General features: G+C 44.1%; 1 protein-coding gene across 5 annotated transcripts in view; it reads right to left on the reverse strand.

The window, feature by feature from the left end:
* Window positions 1-16,507, reverse strand: part of CUNH2orf42 (chromosome unknown C2orf42 homolog) — a 31,102-nt gene extending 14,595 nt beyond the window's left edge. For 3 of the 5 annotated variants that reach the window (XM_028762398.1, XM_028762399.1, XM_028762394.1), the window contains exons 1-6: window positions 16,403-16,415; window positions 16,040-16,266; window positions 11,316-11,569; window positions 9,338-10,172; window positions 5,327-5,437; window positions 2,471-2,575 (exon numbers count right to left, since the gene is read on the reverse strand). In XM_028762398.1, the coding sequence (XP_028618231.1) occupies window positions 2,471-2,575; window positions 5,327-5,437; window positions 9,338-10,160 (1,039 nt within the window). In that variant the 5' untranslated portion in view covers window positions 10,161-10,172; window positions 11,316-11,569; window positions 16,040-16,266; window positions 16,403-16,415. Of the gene's footprint in view, window positions 1-2,470; window positions 2,576-5,326; window positions 5,438-9,337; window positions 10,173-11,315; window positions 11,570-12,429; window positions 12,583-16,039; window positions 16,267-16,402 lie in introns of those variants that run through there. The other 2 variants (XM_028762395.1, XM_028762397.1) reach the window with 2 other exon arrangements.
* Between the last annotated feature and the right edge of the window lie 5,330 nt (window positions 16,508-21,837).

Genomic DNA, 21,837 nt, shown 5'->3' on the forward strand with positions numbered 1-21,837 from the left:
CCAGGGCCATCTGTGGCTACTCAGGCAGAGGTGGGGGAGCAGGAGTCCAGGGCCATCTGTGGCTACTCAGGGAGTTTTGAGATAAATAGGTTAAACAGCCAGGTGTGGTGGTGGACACCTTTAATTCTAGCGGTCAGGAGGCAGAAGCAAGTGGACTGCTGTGAGATCAAGGCCATTCTGGTCTACATATCAAGGTCCAGGCCAGCCAAGGGCAACACAAACCAGGACAAAGCAAACCAGGGTGTAGAGAGATGGCTCAGAGGTTAATAACAGTGGCTGCTCCTGAAGATCCGGGTTTGATTTTCAGAACTGTAGCAGCTTACAATTATTCAGCTTACAACTCTAATTCCAAGGGAATCAGATGCTCCTCTGGCCTCTGCAGGCATGGGGCATGCATATAGTATACAGACATACACACATGCAAAACTCCTGTTCACATTAAATAAGAATAATAATTAAAAGCAGGGTGGCATTGGCCAGGCAGTGGTGGCCCATGCCTTTAATCCCACTGCTCAAGAGGTTGAGGCAGGCAGATCTCTGTGAGTTTGAGGCCAGCCTGGTCTACAGAGTGAGTTCCAGGACAGCCAGGACTACACAGAGAAACCCTGTCTCGAAAAACCAAAAAAATAAAAAAATAAAATAAATAAATAAAGAAAGAAAGAAAGGGAGGTAATTCATTATGAGTTGCTATAGTATTTCACACTTAACTGTAAATGTTTGTATTCAGAAATGCAAAAGGAATGAAGACTTAACATAAAATAAGAGGGAAATGGCAAAACTCTTAAAGCCCTGGAATAAACTACTGAGAAAAAAGTAACAAGGGATGGAGGTTAATGAGACCAGAATAAAGAGCAGGGTGCTTGGGGCCCAGTCAGGATAGTGTGCGTGCCTGGTATCCTGACGCCCGGCTTCAACTCTTTGTATCACAAAAACAAACAAAAAGATGTAATTTAGTACTTTTTTGTTTTCAGTAATTTTAGTTTTTTTTTCTTTAAAGAGCATATACAACTTTTTGATATAAGTGTATATTCTTATATAGTTGTACGAAATACAAAGTTTCCCTGGGTGTGATAGTGCACACCTATAGCCTGAATGTTCACTCAGGGGGCTAAGGCAGGGGCAGCTGTAGTTGAAGCCATATTGGCCTACACAGTGAGAGCCAATCTCAACACAAGAGCTTGTATACTACTTGCCAAGACTTCTGAGAATAAAGTTTAAGCTGTCCAGAATAAATACTCACTTGGGAAAATGATGTGGACACAACCTAAGGGCCCCGTTTGCTTTCACCCACTTTGCACATACTTGCAAGTCATGCACACACTCTGCATTTTATCCTATGTGCAGCCACAGGCAAGAAAGAACACTTCTATCACAAGACGCCATCCTACTAACTCCTGACAAGCGCTCACCCACTCTGTCTTTGTGATTATACTCACTGTAATTATCTTGGTTCTTTTAAGATAAGGTCTTGTATGTAGCCCTCCCTGGCCTGGAGCTCAGCATGCAGACCAGGTGGTTTTCAACTGTGGTTATACTTCTGCCTCTGCTTCCTGAGTACTGGGATTGCAGAAACACACCACCATATAGGAAGCATAGTTTATTATTTTTTAATTGTATTTTAGAAGCTGGAGTGATGGCTCAGCAGTTAGGAGCACTGGCTGTTCTTCAAAAGGAGCTAGATTTAATTCCTAGCACCCACACAGCAGCTCACAGCTGTCCATAACTCCAGTCTCAGGAGATCTGACAACCTCTTTTGGCCTTTGAGGCCATTGAATGTAAGCGGTGCACAGACATACCTGCAGGCAAAACAACAGGTGTATTTAGATACAGACCAACAAACTAATAATTTAGAGATTCATTTGATTTATTTTATATGTATGGGTGTTTTGCCAGCATGTATATGTACCAGGTGTCTTCTCAGTGCTCTTGGAGGCCAGAGAGGTACTGCATTGCCTAGAGATGGAGTTATTTGCAGAGTTGAGCCACAAGTTCAAAACAGCCAGGTCTACATCCTGAGTTACAGCTGTGAGCTGCTTGACACAGGTGCTAGGAGTTGAACCCAGGTCCTCTGAAAGAACAGCAAGTGCTCTAAACCACTGAGCCATCGATTTAGTCTTAGATGTGTTTTACTTTTGTGTGTGTTTGTTTTCCAGTCAGACAACATATAAAATCCCTTGGAGCAGGGGTTATAGGTGTAACCTGTCCGAGAGAGAGCTGAGACCTAAACTCACAGCAGAGCAGCAAATCCTTTTCTAAACTGCTGGACCACCTGTTGATCCTAGCATAACTCTGAGCATGATTTGAACCTAGGGGAACAGGAGAGACCTCAGCTTCTGGGACTCCACTCACTGCTATTTTTTATGTCAGTACCACATCATAGGAGACAACATGCAACATTTCTTTTGAGTACTCCTTCTGACTACCTGGGTGGTTTCCACCCCTGAAGCCCCTTCTAGGAAAGGAAACTTACCCTGCCTTTTTAGTGACGCCGTAACCACAGGCTTTTTCAGGCCGCTCTTCCTTAGATTGCTGTTTATTGCATCTTGTGGCATCAGTGAGTTATTCACCTGTGCACCTAGATCACAAATAGGTTCCAATAGTTAAGACATGCCTCGGGAATGAGATGCCTATCATGCACTGAGCCCTGGACTGAGCCCTACGCCCCATAAACTGAGAGCAATGGCATAAGCCTTAGTGCCAGCAAGAAGTGGAGGTGGAATACATTCAAGGTCATCCTCCCCTGCAAGGTGAGCACCAGGCCTGGGGTATAGGAGATCCTGTCTTAGAGACTAGACAACACCCAACAAGACTTCACGTCTACAGCCAGGCATGTAATCTAGCAGATGGGAGGCAGAGACACGATCAGGAGTTAAAAGTAATCTTACCCACATACAAGACAAAGTAACTTTGTTGTTACATTTAAATTTATTTTTGAAAATTTATTTATTTTTATACTATGTTCATTACTGTTTTTGCCTTCATGTATGTCGAAGTGAGAGTGCCAGACCCCTGGAACTGGCATTACAGACAGTTGTGAGCTGTCATGTGGGTGCTAGAAATTGAACTCAACAGTGTCTTCTGGAAGAGCATCCAGTGCTCTTAACCACTGGGCCATGTCTCCTGACATTTTTATTTTCTGTTTATGTGGGTGTGCCACAGGGCACACATAGAGGTCAGAGGACAATTTGTGGGAGTTAGTTCTTTCTTTCCACCATGGGGGTCCCATGGATAAAAGTTCCCAATTACTCAGATCTTCAAATTTTAGCAAGAGTCTTTAGCCACAGAGCTATTTCTCCAACCCAGACAAAAATAATCTTAAAAGAAGTCTGCAAAACTGGGGCTAGCGCAATGGCTCAGCAGTTAAGAACACTGGCTCCTTTGCAGAGGAGCCAGGGTCAGTTTCCCAGCACCCACATGGCAGCTCACACCTCCTGTCACTCCAGTTCTGGGGGACTCCACACTCCCTAGGAACACACATAGTGCACAAACATACATGAACATACATACATGTAGGCGCATACATACAGGCAAGACGCACATAAAATAATTATTTTTTAATTCTGTACAATTATAAAAATTGACTTGATAGTGATTTCTAAAGTACCTAAAACATAAACAGTCTTTGGTAATATTCAGTATAGCTTTACAGTTTCTAGAATGAACCAGTCTTAACCATTAAATACAAAATTTTAACTTTTTCTGCTGTTTATAAGAGACTGAGACAGAAAACAGAAGTGGAAGGAAGGAATCTACCTGCAGTTTTTACCTGTTTGATAACCAACATGCTTTCTGGTGAGCTCTCTTCCATTTTCTTTTCTATGAATAATTTTACGATATTTGATTTGTTTGTTTTTCACACAGGGCAGCCTAAGATGGCCTCAACCTTGGTATGTAGTTAAGGATGATTTTGGATACTGGTCCTCCAGCCGCCACCTCCAAGTGTCGGGTTTACTCACATACACCACTTCAGCTAGCTCATTTACTCTTTGCACGGTGTGTATGTGTGAGGTGGTGGTGGGGTGAGCATGTTTTGAGAATGTGGCAGCCAGAACAGGATGTTGGGTATCTTCTTGTATTGCTCTCTACCTTGCTCCCATGAGACAGGGTTTCCCACTGGACCTAAAGTTCTCCACTAAGAGACGTGTTTGGTGCTGGGGATTTCGAACATGCACTACATCTATTCTACCACTAAACTATTTCCCCAACACAAATGGGTTTTTTATTTTTATTTTTTATTTTTATTTATTATTACTTTTTGGGACAGGGTTTCTCTGTGTAGCCCTGGCTGTCCTGGAACTTACTCTGTAGACCAGGCTGGCCTCGAACTCAGAAATCCGCCTGCCTCTGCCTCCCAAGTGCTGGGATTAAAGGTGTGTGCCACCACCGCCCAGCCTTTTTATTGTTTTATTTTTAAAGACAGAGTTTGTCTGTATAGCCCTCGCTGTCCTAGAACTTACCCTGTACACCAGGTTGGCCTCAAATTCATTCTGCCTCCAGAGTGCTGGGATTAAAGGCCTGTGCCACCAGTGCCCAGCTTGCCTGTTTGCTTGTCTTTCATCCTGCCCTTCTCTTCTCTTCCTTCCCCCTTCCTTTTCCTTTCTCCCCCCTTCTTTTTCCTTCCTTCCCCCTTCCCCTTCCCTTTCCCCTCCCTCCCTCCCTCTCTCCCTCCCTCCTTCCCTGCCTCCCTTCCTCCCTCCTTCCCTCCCTTCCTTCAATACAGAATTTCATTATGTTGCCCTCACTGACTTAGAACTCTTTAGGTAGACCTGGCTGGCCTCAAACCTGCCTCTGTTTCTGGAGTACATCACCTGGCCTACCTCTTACTTAAAAAAAAAAAAAAGTTATTAAAAATTCAGGAACAAGAGTTTTCTCAGGGGGCTGGAGAGGTGGCTCAGTGGATAAGAACACTGACTGTTCTTCCAGAAATCCTGAGTTCAATTCCCAGTAACCACATGGTGGCTCACAACCACCTGTAATGGGATCTGATGCCCTCTTCTGGTGTGTCTGAAGAAAGTAACAGTGAATTCGCACACATACAATAAATAATAAATCTTTTAAAAAGGGGGGGAGGGGAGGTCTTTTCTCGTGATTCCTCAGACTCAGTGAAAAACAAAAGACAACCTCTACACAATAAAGAAATGAGTAGCCAGGCAGTGGTGGCGCACGCCTTTAATCCCGGCACTTGGGAGGCAGAAGCAGGCGGATTTCTGAGTTCGAGGCCAGCCTGGTCTACAGAGTGAGTTCCAGGACATCCAGGGCTATACAGAGAAACCCTGTCTCAAAAAAAAAAAAAAAAAAAAGAAAGAAATGAGTAAAATCGTCTCACCAGACATTTCATCCTTCTTCCTCTTCCGGGACTTAGAGGCAGCAGACTCACAAGCTGAGACAGACGATTCTGCGTGGCAGCCTAACTGGGGTATAACTATCTCTTTAAGACCTTAAAAAAAGAAAGGTTTCTGAATTACTACTACTATTCAAGAGAAAGTATGAACCCTAACTAAAGAAAAAGTAATCTATAAAAATCTGACTCCAGAAAAAAAAAGGATAGACCACTTGCTTGACGTAAAATAAGTTACTTGAAAAAAACTCTCCCAAACATCTTGCTCTAGTTAGGAATGGAGGAGTGGTCTGTGAGCAGAGGGCTTGCCTAGAATGCCTAAGGCTCTGGGTTCCATCTCCAGCACACATGCACACAGACACACAGGGTTCCCATCTCCACACACACACACAAAGGTTCCTATCTCCATACACACACACACACACACACACACACACACACACACAGACATACACAGACACACAAGGGTTCCCATCTCCAGTACACACACACACAGACACACACACACACCTCGATTCTTCTTCTTTTTTTTTTTTAGCTTGAGGAATTCTTCATGGAACACTTTATATTTGCTTGGTACATGGTTCAAGTAGATTCTTGTACTTGTGCCAATCAGAGAAATTTACTGAACAATAAACAACATTAAAATGTAGTATTAGGAAATATGTATTCTTTGTTTAAAAAAAAAAATCACTGAATTTGTTTTCCATCCACAGACACACAGCAAGTGCAGCAATGGGAGTTAGTCTGGGTGATGTATTTGCACACTTTTACAAACAGGACAAATGAAAACAGAAACATATTCAGAATTTAACCTGATTAAATATTTAGTTCAGTCCTGAGCTTCTTATTTTTAATACAATATAAATACTTAGCAAAAAAAGTTTAAATGTATTCAATTTGTATGCTACTTGAGTCTGATACATAAAATTGTAATATACTGATAATCCAAACTTGAGAGCTAAATATTAAATTCTTTTACCCTGTGCAGAATAAATTCTAAGTTTAAAAATACTTTTTAATAATATAAAGTTTTTATTCGTCCACATGGTTTTGTGATGAAGTTAGTAGAATGTTTTAATCATTTGGGTTAATACAAATGGACAGACCTACAAAGAGCTGGCTGTAAGTACACAGCACTATTGCTGACTTTCAGAGACACACCCCTCCTCTTATACAGAGAAATGTAAAACTAAAATGCTGGGAGCTGTTGGCAGCTAACAATCATTAAGAAATAAAAATTGGGGTCTGGAGAGATGGCTCAGGGACCATCTTGCAGAGGACCCAAGTTTCGTTCCTATCACTTCCATAGGTCACAACTGGCTGCAACTCCAGCTCAAGGGAATACCTGATGGCTCTGGCCTTCTTGGGTACTAGCATCCATGCATTTGGGTGTGTTCAGTCACCAGCAACCACGTTGGGTGGCTCATCACCACTTCTTGTTGAGTTCCTCTAAGCACCTCATGCCTCTGGCCCTTATAGGAACTTACCTGATAGCCACACACAGATACATACTTCCCCCAAAACCCATGTAAAAATTCAGACACGAGGCTGGAGAGATGGCAGGGCAGTTAAGAGCAATTGCTGTTCTGGCAGAGGACCCACGTTTGGTTCCCAGCCCTACATGGTGGTTCAAAACCACCCTGTAACTCTAGTTCAAAAGGATCCGATGGCCTCTTCTGACCTCCGTGGGCAGCAGGCACACATGTGGTGCACATACACATGTGTAGGCAGTCACTTGGACACAGAAAATAAGGACAAACTTTAAGAAAAACAGTGGAGCTAAGGAGATGGCTCAGTGGTTAAGAGCACTGTCTTCTCTTTCAGAGGACCTGGGTTGGATTCCCAGCACCCACACAGCAGCTCACAACTGTCTGTAACTCCAATGAAAGGGTATCCAATACATTCTCCTGGCCTCTGTGGGTTACCAGGCATGTGTGTACATGCAGGCAAAACACTCATATACATTAAACAATCTTTAAAAAAAAAAATTAAAGGCCTATGGGAAAAACTAACCATTATCACTCCCGTGGTAGCACATCTACAATATCTCCATTCTTACTGTAAAATGGAAGGCAGAAACAGGAGAATCCCCTGAGAGCTCATAAGCTATTAGCCTGGAGTATGGAGTATGCAGCAAATGAGAGACCCTGCCTCCAAGGAAAGGGAAGGTGAGGGTTTGGGGTCTTAGCTCAGTGGTGGAGCTTTTGCCTGGCAAGTGCAAAGCTCTGGGTACAAGAGGAAAGTAAGGCAAGGACTTAGAGCTGAGGGTGTCTCTGACCTCCACACATGCACCATGTCACATCAACATACACACACACACAAACACATTTAAAAAACAAACAGATGAAAATATTTCAACAACAGAGGTCTGAAGAGCACTGGCCACTCTTGCAGAGAATATGGGTTTGGCTCCCAGCATCCACATAATAGCTTACATCCAGCTAAAACTCCACTTGCAGCAAATCTGAGGCCTTTCCTGACCTCTGCCAAGGCTTCTGCACAGACATGGTGCACAGATATACACCAAAAGGCACACATATACATTAAATCAACTAAATAAATAAATTAAGTTAAAAAATGTCAACAACAAAAACGATACAGGTATTTTGAGCATGGTACCTTCATTTCTGGAGATTAGAAAAATAAAAGGCTATAATAAAATATTTTTTCTGTGTAATTTTGCTCAACTTAGGTTATCCATAACATAAAAAAAAAAAAAAAAAAAAAGAATCAAATGGTCTGGAGAGATGGCTCAGCGGTTAAGAGCACTGACTGCTCTTCCAGAGGTCCTGAGTTCAATTTCCATCTGTAATGGGATCTGATATACTCTTCTAGTGTGTTGTTTGAAGACAGCTACAACATACTCATATAAATAAAAATAAATAAATAAATAAATGAATGAATAAATGAATAAAAGAATCAAACTATGGGCTGAGGAGACAGTAATGTGGGTAAGTGGATTTGGTACAAAAGGACGAGAACCTAAATTCAAATCCCTGGCACTCATGTAAAACGCTGGGCACAGCTACAGTGCTTGTAGCCCAGCACTGGGCAATGAAGATGGGTGAGCCCTGGGAACTTGCTGGCCTACTTGAAGTTGTGAGTTTCTGGTTCAGTGAGAAACTTTATCTTAACGAGTTAAGACAGAGTAATGGACATTACTCCTCTGGGCTCTGCATGCACGCACACAGGTACTCGTACATGCAAGGGCCAAAAAGATGCTACCCTGCGCCCCCCGCCCCATATTTGTTATATCCTGTGTCTCAAAAAATACGTTCAGCTCTATATTATTAGTTTCAGCCATCTAACCAAACTTTTCAGTACATGTGCTGAATTTAAAGAAGAAATGCTAGTCAGGAGTGGTGGCTTTGGGCTGTAATTCCAGCATATAGGAGGCAAAAGGACTGATTTGAGGCCAGCTGGTTATGTTACCAACATATTATGCTTCTTCTTTCTTTCATTTTTTATTGAGAGGTTTTTTTTGTTTTTTGTTTTTTTTCAAACAGGATTTCTCTGTGTAGTCCTGGCTGTCCTGGAACTCACTCTGCAGACCAGGCTGGTCCCAAACTCAGAGATCCGCCTGCCTCTGCCTCCTGAATGCTGGGATTAAAGGTGTGCACCACCACCACCTAATACAATGATTGCTTTTTAAAGTACACTAGTGAGATGGCTCAGCATGTAAAAGCACTTGCTGTAAACCTGAGTTCAAACCCTGGAGTTTTTGTAAACGTACAAAGAGAGTAGTGACACCACAGAATTGTCTGAGGTGTGTATATGTATGCCACAGTACATACACACTTACACACATCACACACACACACACACACACACACACACACACACACACACACACAGTTATAAAAGAAGACAGGCCTTTTCATCTGTACTACCGAGCACCTGAATCTAAGGGCTATTAGGAAAATTCCCAAATGCATCGGCAGAACGCCTTCAGTGCCATTTTAGAACAACTAAGTAACTGTCAAACTCTTCACGTACCGCTGGCATCGAAATTTAGGAAGTCCGAGAATTCCTGAGCCAATGTCTCATCACTGGCAAAGGCACAGAGGCAAGCAAAGAAGTGGATGCACTTTGGGGTTGCCTCAGCCTTGGGGATGCTGGACTTATGTGATTTCAGAGTCTGGCAGGAGCAGAAGAAACGGCGCTCTGACAAGCTTCTGGAGCTGATTTTCTGCATGAAGGACGTGTGCAAATAGCCCAAGTTGTGCTTTTGGCTGGCTTTGCATTTCACTACCATAATGTTTTTAGTGACTCTCTGCACCAGGGGACCTGTAGGTTCTGTGGCCAACTGCCAGATGGTCTGTTTGGTTTCTGGGGAAGCCTGCATAGCATTCAGGACTGAACTCTTCAGAGTCAGAGGGGTGGCCTCGGCCTGGCAGTTCACTGCTAGCTTGATGTGTTGACACTGGTTTTCCACAACGCCTTGAGTGGCAGCTTTCAAGCATGATGGGACATAACACCGGCCAGAGCTCAGCTGAGTGATAATTGTACCATCCACGGTCTGGATTGCGGTCTCTGAAACACCTAGCTCCACAAAGCATCGGTAGTCAGGGCCTCGGTCTCTTTGCCGCACAGAGTAGATCTGTAGATCAGAGCCGGTGATGATTTTGACAGCTTCAATGCTAGGCTGCTTTCGGGCACCATAGCGAAATATGGTTCCACATGTCTTGTTCTTACAGCTCAACCCACGGGTACCATTGTACGTACCACATCGGGGACACTTCCTGATTCCCCTCAGTGTGGCCTTCCCCAAGTCAGATAAGAAAGCTGGGACTTTAGTCCTCTGAGAGTTGGGTTCCATTGTTCACAGCCCCTAAGAAAGACAAGACTATCAGCAGGAGAACACATTCACATAGAGTTAACATTAAAAGACAGAGAAAAGATGAGGGAGGGATTGTTATCTATTTATTTTGGAATAGGTTCTCACTTTGTAGTTCAGATTCGATTGTAAAAATGTAGCTGTCCTGGGCAGTGTTGTGTCAATTTGACACAAGCTACAGTTATCTGTTAAGAGAGAACCTTAGGAGATGTGGCCTTTTTGGAGAAAGGGTATCACTGTGGAGGCGGGCTTCAAGTTCTCATAGATATGCTGAAGCTACATCTAGTGTTGAGTCAGTCTCTTCCTGGATGCCTGCAGATCAGGATGCAGAACTCTCAGCTCCTCCAGCACCACACCTGCCTGCATGCTGCCATGCTTCCCACCATGATGATAATGGACGAAAGCTCTCAAACTGTAAGCCAGCCCCAATTAAATGTTGTCCTTTATAAGAGCTGTCATGATCATGATGTCTCTTCACAGCAATAAAACCCTAAGACATGGCTATAAAGGATTTTCTTAATTAGTGATTGATGGGAGAGGGCCCACACTATTATAGGTGATGCCATCCCTAGGCTGGTAGTCCAGGGTCCTATGAGAGAGCAGGCTGAGCAAGCTGGTCAGCAGCATCCCTCTATGACCTCGGGATCAGCTCCTGGCTTCAGGTTCCTGCCCTGTTTGAATTTCTGTCTTGACTTCCTTCAAAAATGAATAGTGACCTGGAAGTGTAAGTCAAATAAACCCTTTTTCTCCCCAACTTGCTTTTTGGTCAAGTATTTTGTCATAGCAATAGCAATCTTAACTAAGACGGTAGCCCAGGCTAGTCTCAAGTTCTCACAGATCCTCCTGCCTTAGGCTCCCAGTTGCTGGGACTAGAATGGTGCTTCAGCAGCACATGAACTGGAGGTGGTGGTACATGCCTGTAACCCCAGCACTCAGAAGGTAGGGCAAGAGGATCATGGATTCAGTGTCATTCCCAGCTATAAAGGTGTTGAAGGCCAACTTGGGCTACATGAGAACCTGTCTTAGAAAAAAAAGGACCAGAGCACAGAAAAGATGGATTATTTCACTTCTACTGGTCCCCTGAAGCCAAGCCCAGCCCAGTCTTTCCCAGTCTTTCCCAGCCCTTTCCAGTCCTACCTGCACCAGCCGCCAGGGCACCTGGAGAACAGTGGAACCTGCGTCCATAAGACCTAACATGTGTCTCATTAGTTTGTGATAATCAGACAGCACAAAACCAGGCATGCTCATCTGCAGTGAGGTGTGCCACTTGGCCTAAGTCCTCTGAAGGCTGAACTCTGATGTAACACTGCAGACATTCCATTCCCTATGGCAAAGCTCTTGCCCAGGGTTCCAGTCAGATTCCAGCTCCTCTAGGTAGAACTCTTGGCAGCCTGAAAGCAAAACAAGAGAAGGCAGTTGTCGTATGACAAAAGATGGATCTTTCTACTTATAAACAGGCAGAGTAGGAGCTGGGATAGTTCATTAGCTGATGACACGCTTAGCCCACGTGAAGTCCTTGAGGCCAGTTGACAGTGCCACAACATCCATACAAGCGAAGGCCCCACGCAGTCTACATCTAAAATTTTGACATTTGAGAAATATTTGTCAGATACTCCCATGGAAATTTACTATTTATACTTTCAACAACAAAGTAGTAAAATAACAGTAATGTCATTGCATAAGGTGGACAGAACAGAAGCTTCAGTATAGAACTGGTCCCATTCACCTTCCCTAATGGTAAAACATAATATTTTTAGTGCCTTATATTTTATTATTTTTCATTGAAAAACTTATTTTTTTGAGACAGGGTCTCTGTGTGTAGCCCTGGCTGTCCTGGAAGTCATTCTGTAGATCAGGCTTCCCTTGAACTCACAGAGATCCACCTGCCTCTGTCTCTCAAGAGCTGAGATTACAGGTATGAGCCACTACCTCCCAGCTTTCACTGAAACACTTAAAATTCATTTTTCTGTGTATGAGTGTTTATTTGGCCTTCATGGATATCTATGCACCAACTGCACCCCTGGTGCCTATGGAAGGCAGAAGATAACACCAGATCCCCTAGAATTGGCTTTATGGATGGTTGCGAGGCACCATTTAAGTGCTGGGAACCGAACTTGGGTCCTCTGACTCTTAACTACCGTCCCCTGAGATCCCATGTAGTCTTGGATGATCTGAACTTCTCATACTTCTGCCTCTAACGCTTGAGCGCTAGGTTTATAAGGCATGTGTAACCATTCCCCTCCCTCATTACCTTTTGTGAGACACTATCTCATTATCTCAGGCTGGTCTCAATCTCCCTATGCAGCCTATGATGCCTCTGAACCTCTGATCTTCTAGCATCCACTTCCAACTGTTGGATCACAGGTATGCAGCATTACACTCGGTCTGTGCAGTGCTGAGGAATCAAATCCGGAGGTCTGCGCATGCTCTGCAAGTACTTCCTCACACATCTACTTCCTCTGCCTCTTAAGTTCAATCATTTTAACACTTTTTTTTAGTTTTGTTTTTTTTTTTTCCGAGATAGAATCTGGCTGGCCTGAGTTCAGGCATGTACTTCTACACTTGACTCTTAAAAAAAAAAAACACCTTAATTTTTATTTTTATGAGAACACTGTAGCTGTCTTCAGACACACAAGAAGGCATTGGATCCCATTACAGATGGTTGTAAGCCACCATGTCATTGCTGGGAATTCAACTCAGGACCCCTGGAAGATCCATGCTCTTAACCACTGAGCCATCTCTCCAACCCCTACACCTGACTCTTAATACTTCTGTGTAAATATGAGTGTGCAATCTCAAGTAAGGAGCCCAGAGGCTGACAGTTGACAGTGGGTGTCCTCACTTGCTTTACACTTTTTTTTCTTTCTTTTTTTGGAAACAGGGTTTCTCTCTGTCTGTAGCACTGGCTGTCTGGCTCTCATGGAGCAACTCCTAGATTTGCCTGTCTGTTTCCTGAGTGCTGTGCTGGGATTAAAGACCTGTGCCACCATAACAGCTCCACTCTTTTTTTTTTTTTTTTTTTAGATTTATATATACAAATGCTTTACTAGCATGTGTGTGTGCGCGCTCTATGTATGTAGGGTCTCTCACTGAACTCAGCAGTTCGTCTAGACTGGCTGGAGAGCAGAGCCCAGGGTCCCTTGAGCACTTGGATCACAGGGATTCATCCCTGTACCTGGCTGTGTGTGTGGCTTCTGAGGGTTAGCACTTAGGTCGCCATGCTCGTAAGGAGGAACGTCACCTTAACAACCATCTTCTCTGCCTCTTAATGCTTTCTCTTTTTTTTTTTTTTTTTCAAGACAGGGTTTCTCTGTGTAGCCCTGGCTGTCCTGGAACTCACTCTGTAGACCAGGCTGGCCTCGAACTCTCGAACTCAGAAATCCACCTGCCTCTGCCTCCCAAGTGCTGGGATTAAAGGCGTGCACCACCACCGCCCAGCCCTCTTAATGCTTTCTCATGGTGGGAGGGGAGAGGCAATCTGCTTGTAATTCTTGAAAAAAGTATTTAGATGTAAATTAGAATGTATAATATACTGCCAATTATGCACAAAAATAATGGAGAAACAAATTTCCAAATACATATACACACGAACATCTGTATTAGCTTATAAATAAAACACATAGTGTTTTGGCTTTGTTTCTGGGCCAAGGTCTCACCCAGGAATCCTGACTGGCTCGAAATTCACTATGTAGACCTGAATGGCCTGGAACTAATGAGATGCCTTCTGAGTGCTGAGTCTAACCTAATTATTAAAGGTATAAGCGTCTACACCCAGTTACTTAAAATGTTTTCAGAGATGTTTAGCTGTGTACTTGTCTGTATGTGCACACATGGATGCAGATGCCTGTGGAGGCCAGAGAGCGTGTGAGGGCCTCTGGAGCTGGAGTTGCAGGCAGCTGTGAGCCGCCTGATGACGACATCTCCGAGCGCTGGGATGGAGCTCTGAAGAGAAGCAAGCACTGTTAGCTGCTGGGCCACTTCTCTAATCCCTGTAAAATCTTTTTTTTTTTTTAATGCAGTATTTTAACGTATAGGTGAGTCATGCTTTGTATGTCCACTTATCAGCCACAGATACTTGGCTTAGTCCCAACTTTTTGGCCATACATAGTACTGAGATCACTGGGACAAGTATTTGTGTAGACAACTGTCTTTCTATAAACATATATGGGATTGAAGGTCGTACAGCTGAGTTGTACAACACTGGCTCAACATGTATAAGACCCTTGATTTGATCCCCAGTAAGACCCCTCCATGTATATAGTGAGTACCATATACTATTTCTTTTATTTATTTTTAAGATAAGGTTTTACTCTGTGACCTGGAACTTATGTACCTGAGGCAGGCCTTAAACTCTGGATAATCCTTTTGTCTTGGCCTTCTAAGTGAGAGGGCTACATGTATGGACCACAGTGCTGGGCCATATATTTCAATAAATGTAAACATCATAGTAAACATGCTACTTCCTCTGTAACTAAACATTTTCAGAACCTGAAAAACTGCTGCGAAGGGGCTAAAACCTATTCCCTTTGTCAGGCTATGTGCATATGAGTAATAGGCAGTCATAGCGGACAGACACAATGGATCTGTAGTTACAGGCGCTTGTGGGCTACTAGCCATGGGAGCTGGGAACTCAACTCAGATCCTCTGCAAGGGCAGTATGTGCTCTTAACCACTGGGTCACCTTTCCAGCTCCCATCTCTTTTTTGAAGATAGGGTCTTACTATGCACACCTGGCTGTATTCAATGTGGGGACCAGACTGGCATCCAAATCACAGAGATCCCCCTCTGAGATTTCATAACTGCAGCATAGGGAAAGGACTTCCATTAAAGGACTAAGCACAGTGTGCTGAGCAATATGCGACTGTAAAGGCATTAGAAACAACTGAGATCTGTTTACCGGCAACAAGTAAATATCAACATACATTGTGGAGCGAGAAAAGCTTAGTGCTTTGTGTATGCTATGCTTGGTTTTGAAAAGTAAGGGGGGAAATGGGGCTGGAGAGACGGCTCAGTAGTTAAGAATGTGTATCGCTCTTCTAGAGGACCCAAGTTTGGTTCCAAGCACCAACACCAGGGCTCATCTGCTTATAACTCTTAATTCTGGGAAATTCAACTCCTTTGACACACTGGGAACACACACACACACACAAATCTTTTTTTTATAAAAAAGACTTTAAGGACACAGTATAAATGTCTATTCCTTCAGCATTGATTTGAGACCCGAGAAATGGAGGTTTAGTTTCATTTTTTTACTATTCGAATTTGAAAACATGTACTACTATGAAACATTACAGAGTTTTCTTCTTATTTTCCTTTTTTTTGGGGGGGGGGGAAGTGGGAGCAGGATTTCCTTGTATAGCTCTGGCTGTCCTGGGATGGACCAGGGTAGCTTCGAACTCAGAGACTCGCCCATCTCTGCCTCCAGAGTTCTCGTATTAAAGAACTAGTCACCATACCCAGTTTGTTCTTTCCTTTTTGAGACAGGAAAAAAGCCTAGCTGTCCTGGAATTTGAGATCCTCTTGCCTTCGCCTCCCGAGTGCTGGGATGACAGGCTGCGCCACCACGCCCGGCTTGCAGACTCTGTCTTAAAAAAGGATACACAAGGAACGCGACTTGTGAAGGAGCTCCGTTGGAAACCTGAAGGGTCTCCCGATGGTAGTTTCTTCTCAGCAAGAGGATGAACAGCGCCTGGCGCTGGCAGAGGGAACCCGGGACGCGATAGGCTGCCCCGGGTTCCATCCGGCCGCTGAGCTGATCGGTGTGGGGACGCTGTTTTGGGCATGTGAACACCACCCCAAGTGAGAAAGAACTACTCGAGTACACGCATTCACTCAAGGGATCCTGCGGAGGTGCTATTTACCCATTTCAGGAATAAAACTGTCTTGTTGGACCGAAACGTCACAACCCGCAGACCTTTACTGATTGTAGAATCAGCCTGGTTGCTGCCAAATAACAAGAGTCCGGGCCACAATCCCTCTGTGTTGTTTAGGGGAGCGCGCCTAAGCGCAGCTTCCGGGAACGGACGGCTGGAAAACGCACTTCCCAATGCGACCCGCTTCCCGGCAGCCTCTGCGAGACGCTCACTTCCTGTGCCAAAGTGAGGGCCCAGCAGAAATGTCATCAGTCCGACATGGAGTTCCCCGAACATGTTTTCCGCCTCTAGTCCCACCCTGAGCCGTGCCCGGTGGGTGCTTGGCCTCTCCCACCTTACCCCCTTACCTACCTCTCAACTCTAGGGACCTCTCGTTGGTGACCACCCTCGCCGCGTCTCTCTTTGCCTGCCGCGGCCTTTTACAAACACGTCCAAACTGTTCGCTGTAACGACAGTCGTTATTGGTCAGATCCGCCCACGTGCGCCAAGGGCCGACTCACCCCCGCTGAAGTGGCACCATGGGATTTGTAGTATTTTCAGAAGAGTGCTATCTTTCGGACAAAATAGTGAAAACTACACAGAAGGCTCAGGGTGCTATAACTTCGTAGCTTTACCTAAAGGTAGAGAAAACACCTTCAGGGCTTCCCGGTCATCCCGAGTACTTCGAGCCGGAAAAACTCTGCTGAAAACAGTTTTACTGGAAACGGAGGCAAAGCTCGCCTGAACTTGTATGGTTCTTTCTCTCCCTTCGCACTTGCACATTATTTGAACGCTTCCCCCGGAAAGAACCGAAATAAAACTTTCTGTATATTTGCTCTTCAGAATCGTATCCCCCGTACCCCAATACTGTGTTTTTGAAACTCTTTCTGTAGACTAGGCTGGTCTCGAACACAGATCCGCCGGCCTCTTCCTTCCCGGGAATTAAACACGTGCCACCACTGCCCGCAGAATCACTCAAGTTATCTCCAGAAAGCAACGGTGCTTTAGGTGAGGCCTGCGTGTTGGAAAATTCTCTAGCTTGGACACCTACTGTAGACGCTGTAGGCACAACTGCTTTACTCTGGCCAAATTTTACTTTTCTCAGTTGAAGTGGCCTTTTTCTGGGATTTTCTAATATTGATTCAGAAACTGACAGAATTAAAGAAGAGATGTTCCTCCTCTCCACAGTTTTCATTTGCTGTTAAGTTCAAAACCATTCATATTTATACTTGGGACATCTGGATGATCACCTTCTAACAAAAACATGGCTTTTCCATGGCTAGTTAGTTCCTAGCAATTGGTTCAAGTGGTGACCAGAGGGCACCTACTCTCCTTTCTCTGCCTGCCATTGGGAAGTGTTTCTCCTTTGTTTTATAGTTCAGTGTCAGGCCTCCATTAGAGAGACATGCAGACAACATCTTTCTGGATGCTGTTTCCTTTTTCATTCAGTGCACAGTGGTTCATGAAGACCTTGTGATGCTCACCTCCCTGTCCTCAGAACCAGTCAGCGGCATCCTTACACCAAGCTCTCCTGTATGCAGATTATTTGGAACCCCTGGCTATGCCAGCATGCAATTTTCTTTTTAAATATCTACTTTGTCTGCTCTTTTTTTTTTTAAGATTTATTTTATGTATATAAGTATACTGTAGCTGTCTTCGGACACACCAGAAGAGGGTGTTGGATCCCATTACAGATGGTTATTAGCCACCATGTGGTTGCTGGGATTGAACTCAGGACCTTTGGAAGAGCAGTCAGCGCTCTTAACCACTGAGCCATCTCTCCAGCCCAAGCATGCAACTTTCAACTGACATAAAATACAGGACATTGAGTTGAGCCATTCATTGCACTGTATGTCCCAATGGTATCAAGCAACACCAGCTACTTCCCTACTTGGTGGAATGCTTCTCCACCTCTGGTGTTTCCTCACAGGCCTGTATATTCCTGTTCCTCTGGGACCTGGGCCCCTCTAAGGATCAGTAGTTCAGCTGTGATTGCAAGTTTGTTTTCCTTACCTTTTTCCCTTCTTTCCCTGCTCTGTATACACATAGTAGTTGCTTTCTGTACACTGGACTTGACTCCTGTCAACCTACTAGTCATTAGCCAATGTTTACTTTGTTCCAACCTTTATTAGTTAACAAATCTTATGTCATTTCCCTTAAAATTAAACAATTTTCTTTTTTTTTTAAAGATTTATTTATTTTATGTGAGTACACTGTCACTGTCTTCAGACACACTAGAAGAGGGCGTCAGATCCCATTACAGATGGTTGTGAGCCACCATGTGGTTGCTGGGAATTGAACTCAGGACCTCTGGAAGAGCAGATGGTGCTCTTAACCACTGAGCCATCCCTCCAGTCCCAAAATTAAACAATCTTCAAAAATGAATATGGGTATTATGCCTGCACATACATACCTGGTGCTGCTGGTGGAGGACAGAGTGCATCAGATCCTCTGGAACTGGAACTACAGATGGTTGTAAGCTACTACTCGGTGGCTTGGAAGCAAGTTCTTTAACAGCTGAGCTATGTCTCCAGCCCCAATATTTCCCTTTGATCTCTGTCTCCATCCTAATAATTGTTCATTCAGAAACAAGTCAGCGTGGCACTGAAAGGTTTACAGAAGAATGGAAATGGGATTCCATGATACTGGGTAAAACCTAAACGATGACAGACACTGTAAGGCTTGTTGTAGTTTCAATGATCTCCCATGTGCCATTTGAAAAAGTTAAATGTAGCCCAAACCAGGTGTAATCCTGTGAGGACCCAGGGTTAATCTACACCATGTTGCTAGGGAGTGAACTCAGCCTCTTGTTTTTAGGATCACTTATTTTATGAGTGTTTGGCCTGCATGCTTGCAGGGCCCCTAGAACAGGAGAGAACAGGTTTGCTGTATACTGCTATGTGAGTTCTGGGAACCAACTCCAAGTCCTCTCCAAAACCAGCAAGTGCTCTTAATTGTTGAGCCACTTCTCCATAACCCCATCCTCACCCAGCTTCTTTAAGAATTCATTAATGAAAGCCCGGCAGGGGTGGTGGTACACTCCTTTAATTCCAACACTTGGGAAAGCAGAGAGAGGTAGATCCTTGAGTTTGAGGCAAGCCTGGTCTACAGAGTAAGTTTCAGGACAGCCAGGACTACATAGAAAGATCCCATCTCAAAAACACAAAACAAAACAGAACAAAAGAAATCAAGAATTCATTATTATACCCCGAAAGGAAGGAACTATGAGATCTGGAGAAGGCCCCTCCTTTGAAGGGAGTGGAGGAAGCCCTGAACGTGTGAGCTGCTGACAGTAATGTCAAGGGTCCCAGGCATAGACCCATGAAGAAATGGCAAAGTTGTCTCCCCAAGTCAGGTGAGGTTCAAGGACAGCAAAGCTTTCTTCAGGGATCTGAGTGCAAACGGTGCATAGGAAATGTACACCATACCTATTCCCCCTGCTATTTACTGCTTGAACTGTTCCCTTATAGAGACTGTTCCTACCGATATGAGCTACAACTGTCTTCTTGACACCTCTGCAACTCATAAACCATGCCTTTCTGGTCACTTGCATAAATAAACAGCCTCCGTTTCTAGGGAGCTGGTGTTAATTAGTAAGTCCAGTCCTTGGGACAACCAGCTTTTCTGTGCATCTGCATGTTTGTCTTTTCTTCATTCCATTGCAACCCCAGTAGCAATGAATTTAATCCCCAGAGCTATGGTAGCCACCTTCTGTTCATATTCCTGCTAGTACTTGGTCAAACTAAGTCAGCTTCCACAAGTAGGAGTAAACAGATGGCAATAAAGAGCACTTGTACACGCTGGGCGGTGGTGGCGCACGCCTTTAATCCCAGCACTTGGGAGGCAGAGGCAGGTGGATTTCTGAGTTCGAGGCCAGCCTGGTCTACAGAGTGAGTTCCAGGACAGCCAGGGCTATACAGAGAAACCCTGTCTCAAACAAAACAAAACAAAAAGAGCACTTGTACAAAGATAGACTAATAAATGTATGGCAGCACAGCAAAACTGCCCTAGAGGGTCCCTGGAGAAAAGCCCAACAAATACATGAAATTAGGGCTGGGATGCAGCTCAGTTGGTACAGTCCTTTTCTACACGCACAGGGTGCCTTTGATCCTCAGGACTACATAGGTCAGGACATGGAGATTTATGTGAGGGCTGAAGGACACTTCCCTGCTTTTTGAGAAATCCATGGAAAGATGCTTTTCTATTAACAGTATACAGGAAGTATACTGCAAGTATAAGAACAATGTTGTTATACCTTCTAAGACAAAATCTGAAGAGACTCAATCAAATGTTCTGGTTCTCCTGTCTCAGCTTCTTGAGTGCTGGGATTACAGGTGTATACCACGTTGCCTAGCTTCTAATACCGATTTCTTTCTCCCTCACACACAGATTTTATGTGTATGGGTGTTTTCCCTGCATGTATGTCTACACACCACTTGCATGCTCTGCAGAGTTTAAAAAGGTGTTGGATTCCCTGAAACAGCAGTTATAGATGGTAGTGAATCACCATATGGATGCTAGGAATTGAACCAAGGTCCCTTGGAAGAGCAGTCTTGACCATTGAGCCATCTCTCCAGCCCCTAAAAGAAATGTATCAACCCCACAGACACATAATAAAAACCTCACAACAACAACAAAGAAGCAAAAGTTTAATTATGTATATGTCTATGAGGTTATGTATATGTATGTGCAGGTGCCCATGGAGGCCAGATCTAGAGGTCATGACCATCCTCTTGCCTCAAGTTCCTGACTACTGTGATTACATGCACTTACTACCATGCCTGGCTAAAAAGCAGACCTCTTTTACCATAAGTCAATGCCTAAGGTCACAAGTAAAAGGAAAAAAATCCTACTCAGCTGCAATACCTACATTTTATTAAGACTGAAAACTCAGGGTTTTGGAAGATGCTTGTGAAACCCTAAAAATTCCACTCAGACTACAACAAATGGAATAAAATGGAATAGCACTCTGTGCCAGTCTGAATGAGACTGGCCCCCACAGGTGCACATATCTGGCTGTTTGGATTTGTTGGTAGACTGTTTAGGAAAAAATAGGTGTGGCCTTGTTGGAGGTATGACTCTGGGGACTAACTCTGAGGTTCAAAAGTTCATGCTAGCCGGGCAGTGGTGGTACACGCCTTTAATCCCAGCACTTGGGAGGCAGAGGCAGGCAGATTTCTGAGTTTGAGGCAAGCCTGGTCTACAGAGTGAGTTCCAGGACAGCCGGGGCTACACAGAGAAACTCTGTCTCGAAAAACCAAAAAAAAAAAAAAAACAAAAAAAAAAAAAAAAAAAATTCATGCTAGGCCCTCTCCCTCTCGGCTATGGCTCCAGCAGCATGCCTAACTGCTACCACACTCTGCCATGATAATGAACTTAACTCTCTCTAAGCAAGCTCCAATAAAATGTTTTCTGCTGTAAATTGTCTTGGTCATGGTGTCTCCTCACAGCAGTAGAAGCATAACTAAGACAGGCCTTTAATCCCAGAACTCAGAAAGCAGAGGCAGGTAGAGCTCTGAGTTCCAAGCAAGCCAGGACTATATAGACCCTGTCTCAAAACAAAATGAACAGAAAAGAGAGGTTAGAAAAAAGGTTCAGTGGTTAAGAGCATATACTGTTTTTGAATAGTTCAATTCTTAGCACCAATGTCACGTAGCTTCCAACCACCTGTAGCTCCAGCTCCAGAAATTCAATGCCCCCTCTTCCGGTGTCCACAGGCACCTGCACCCGCAAGCACAGACATATATAACAGATATTAAAAAGAAGAAGAAGAAGAAGAAGAAGAAGAAGAAGAAGAAGAAGAAGAA

This window comes from Grammomys surdaster, unplaced genomic scaffold (assembly GCF_004785775.1).
Source record: "Grammomys surdaster isolate TR1022 unplaced genomic scaffold, NIH_TR_1.0 133, whole genome shotgun sequence".
NCBI lineage: Eukaryota > Metazoa > Chordata > Mammalia > Rodentia > Muridae > Grammomys > Grammomys surdaster.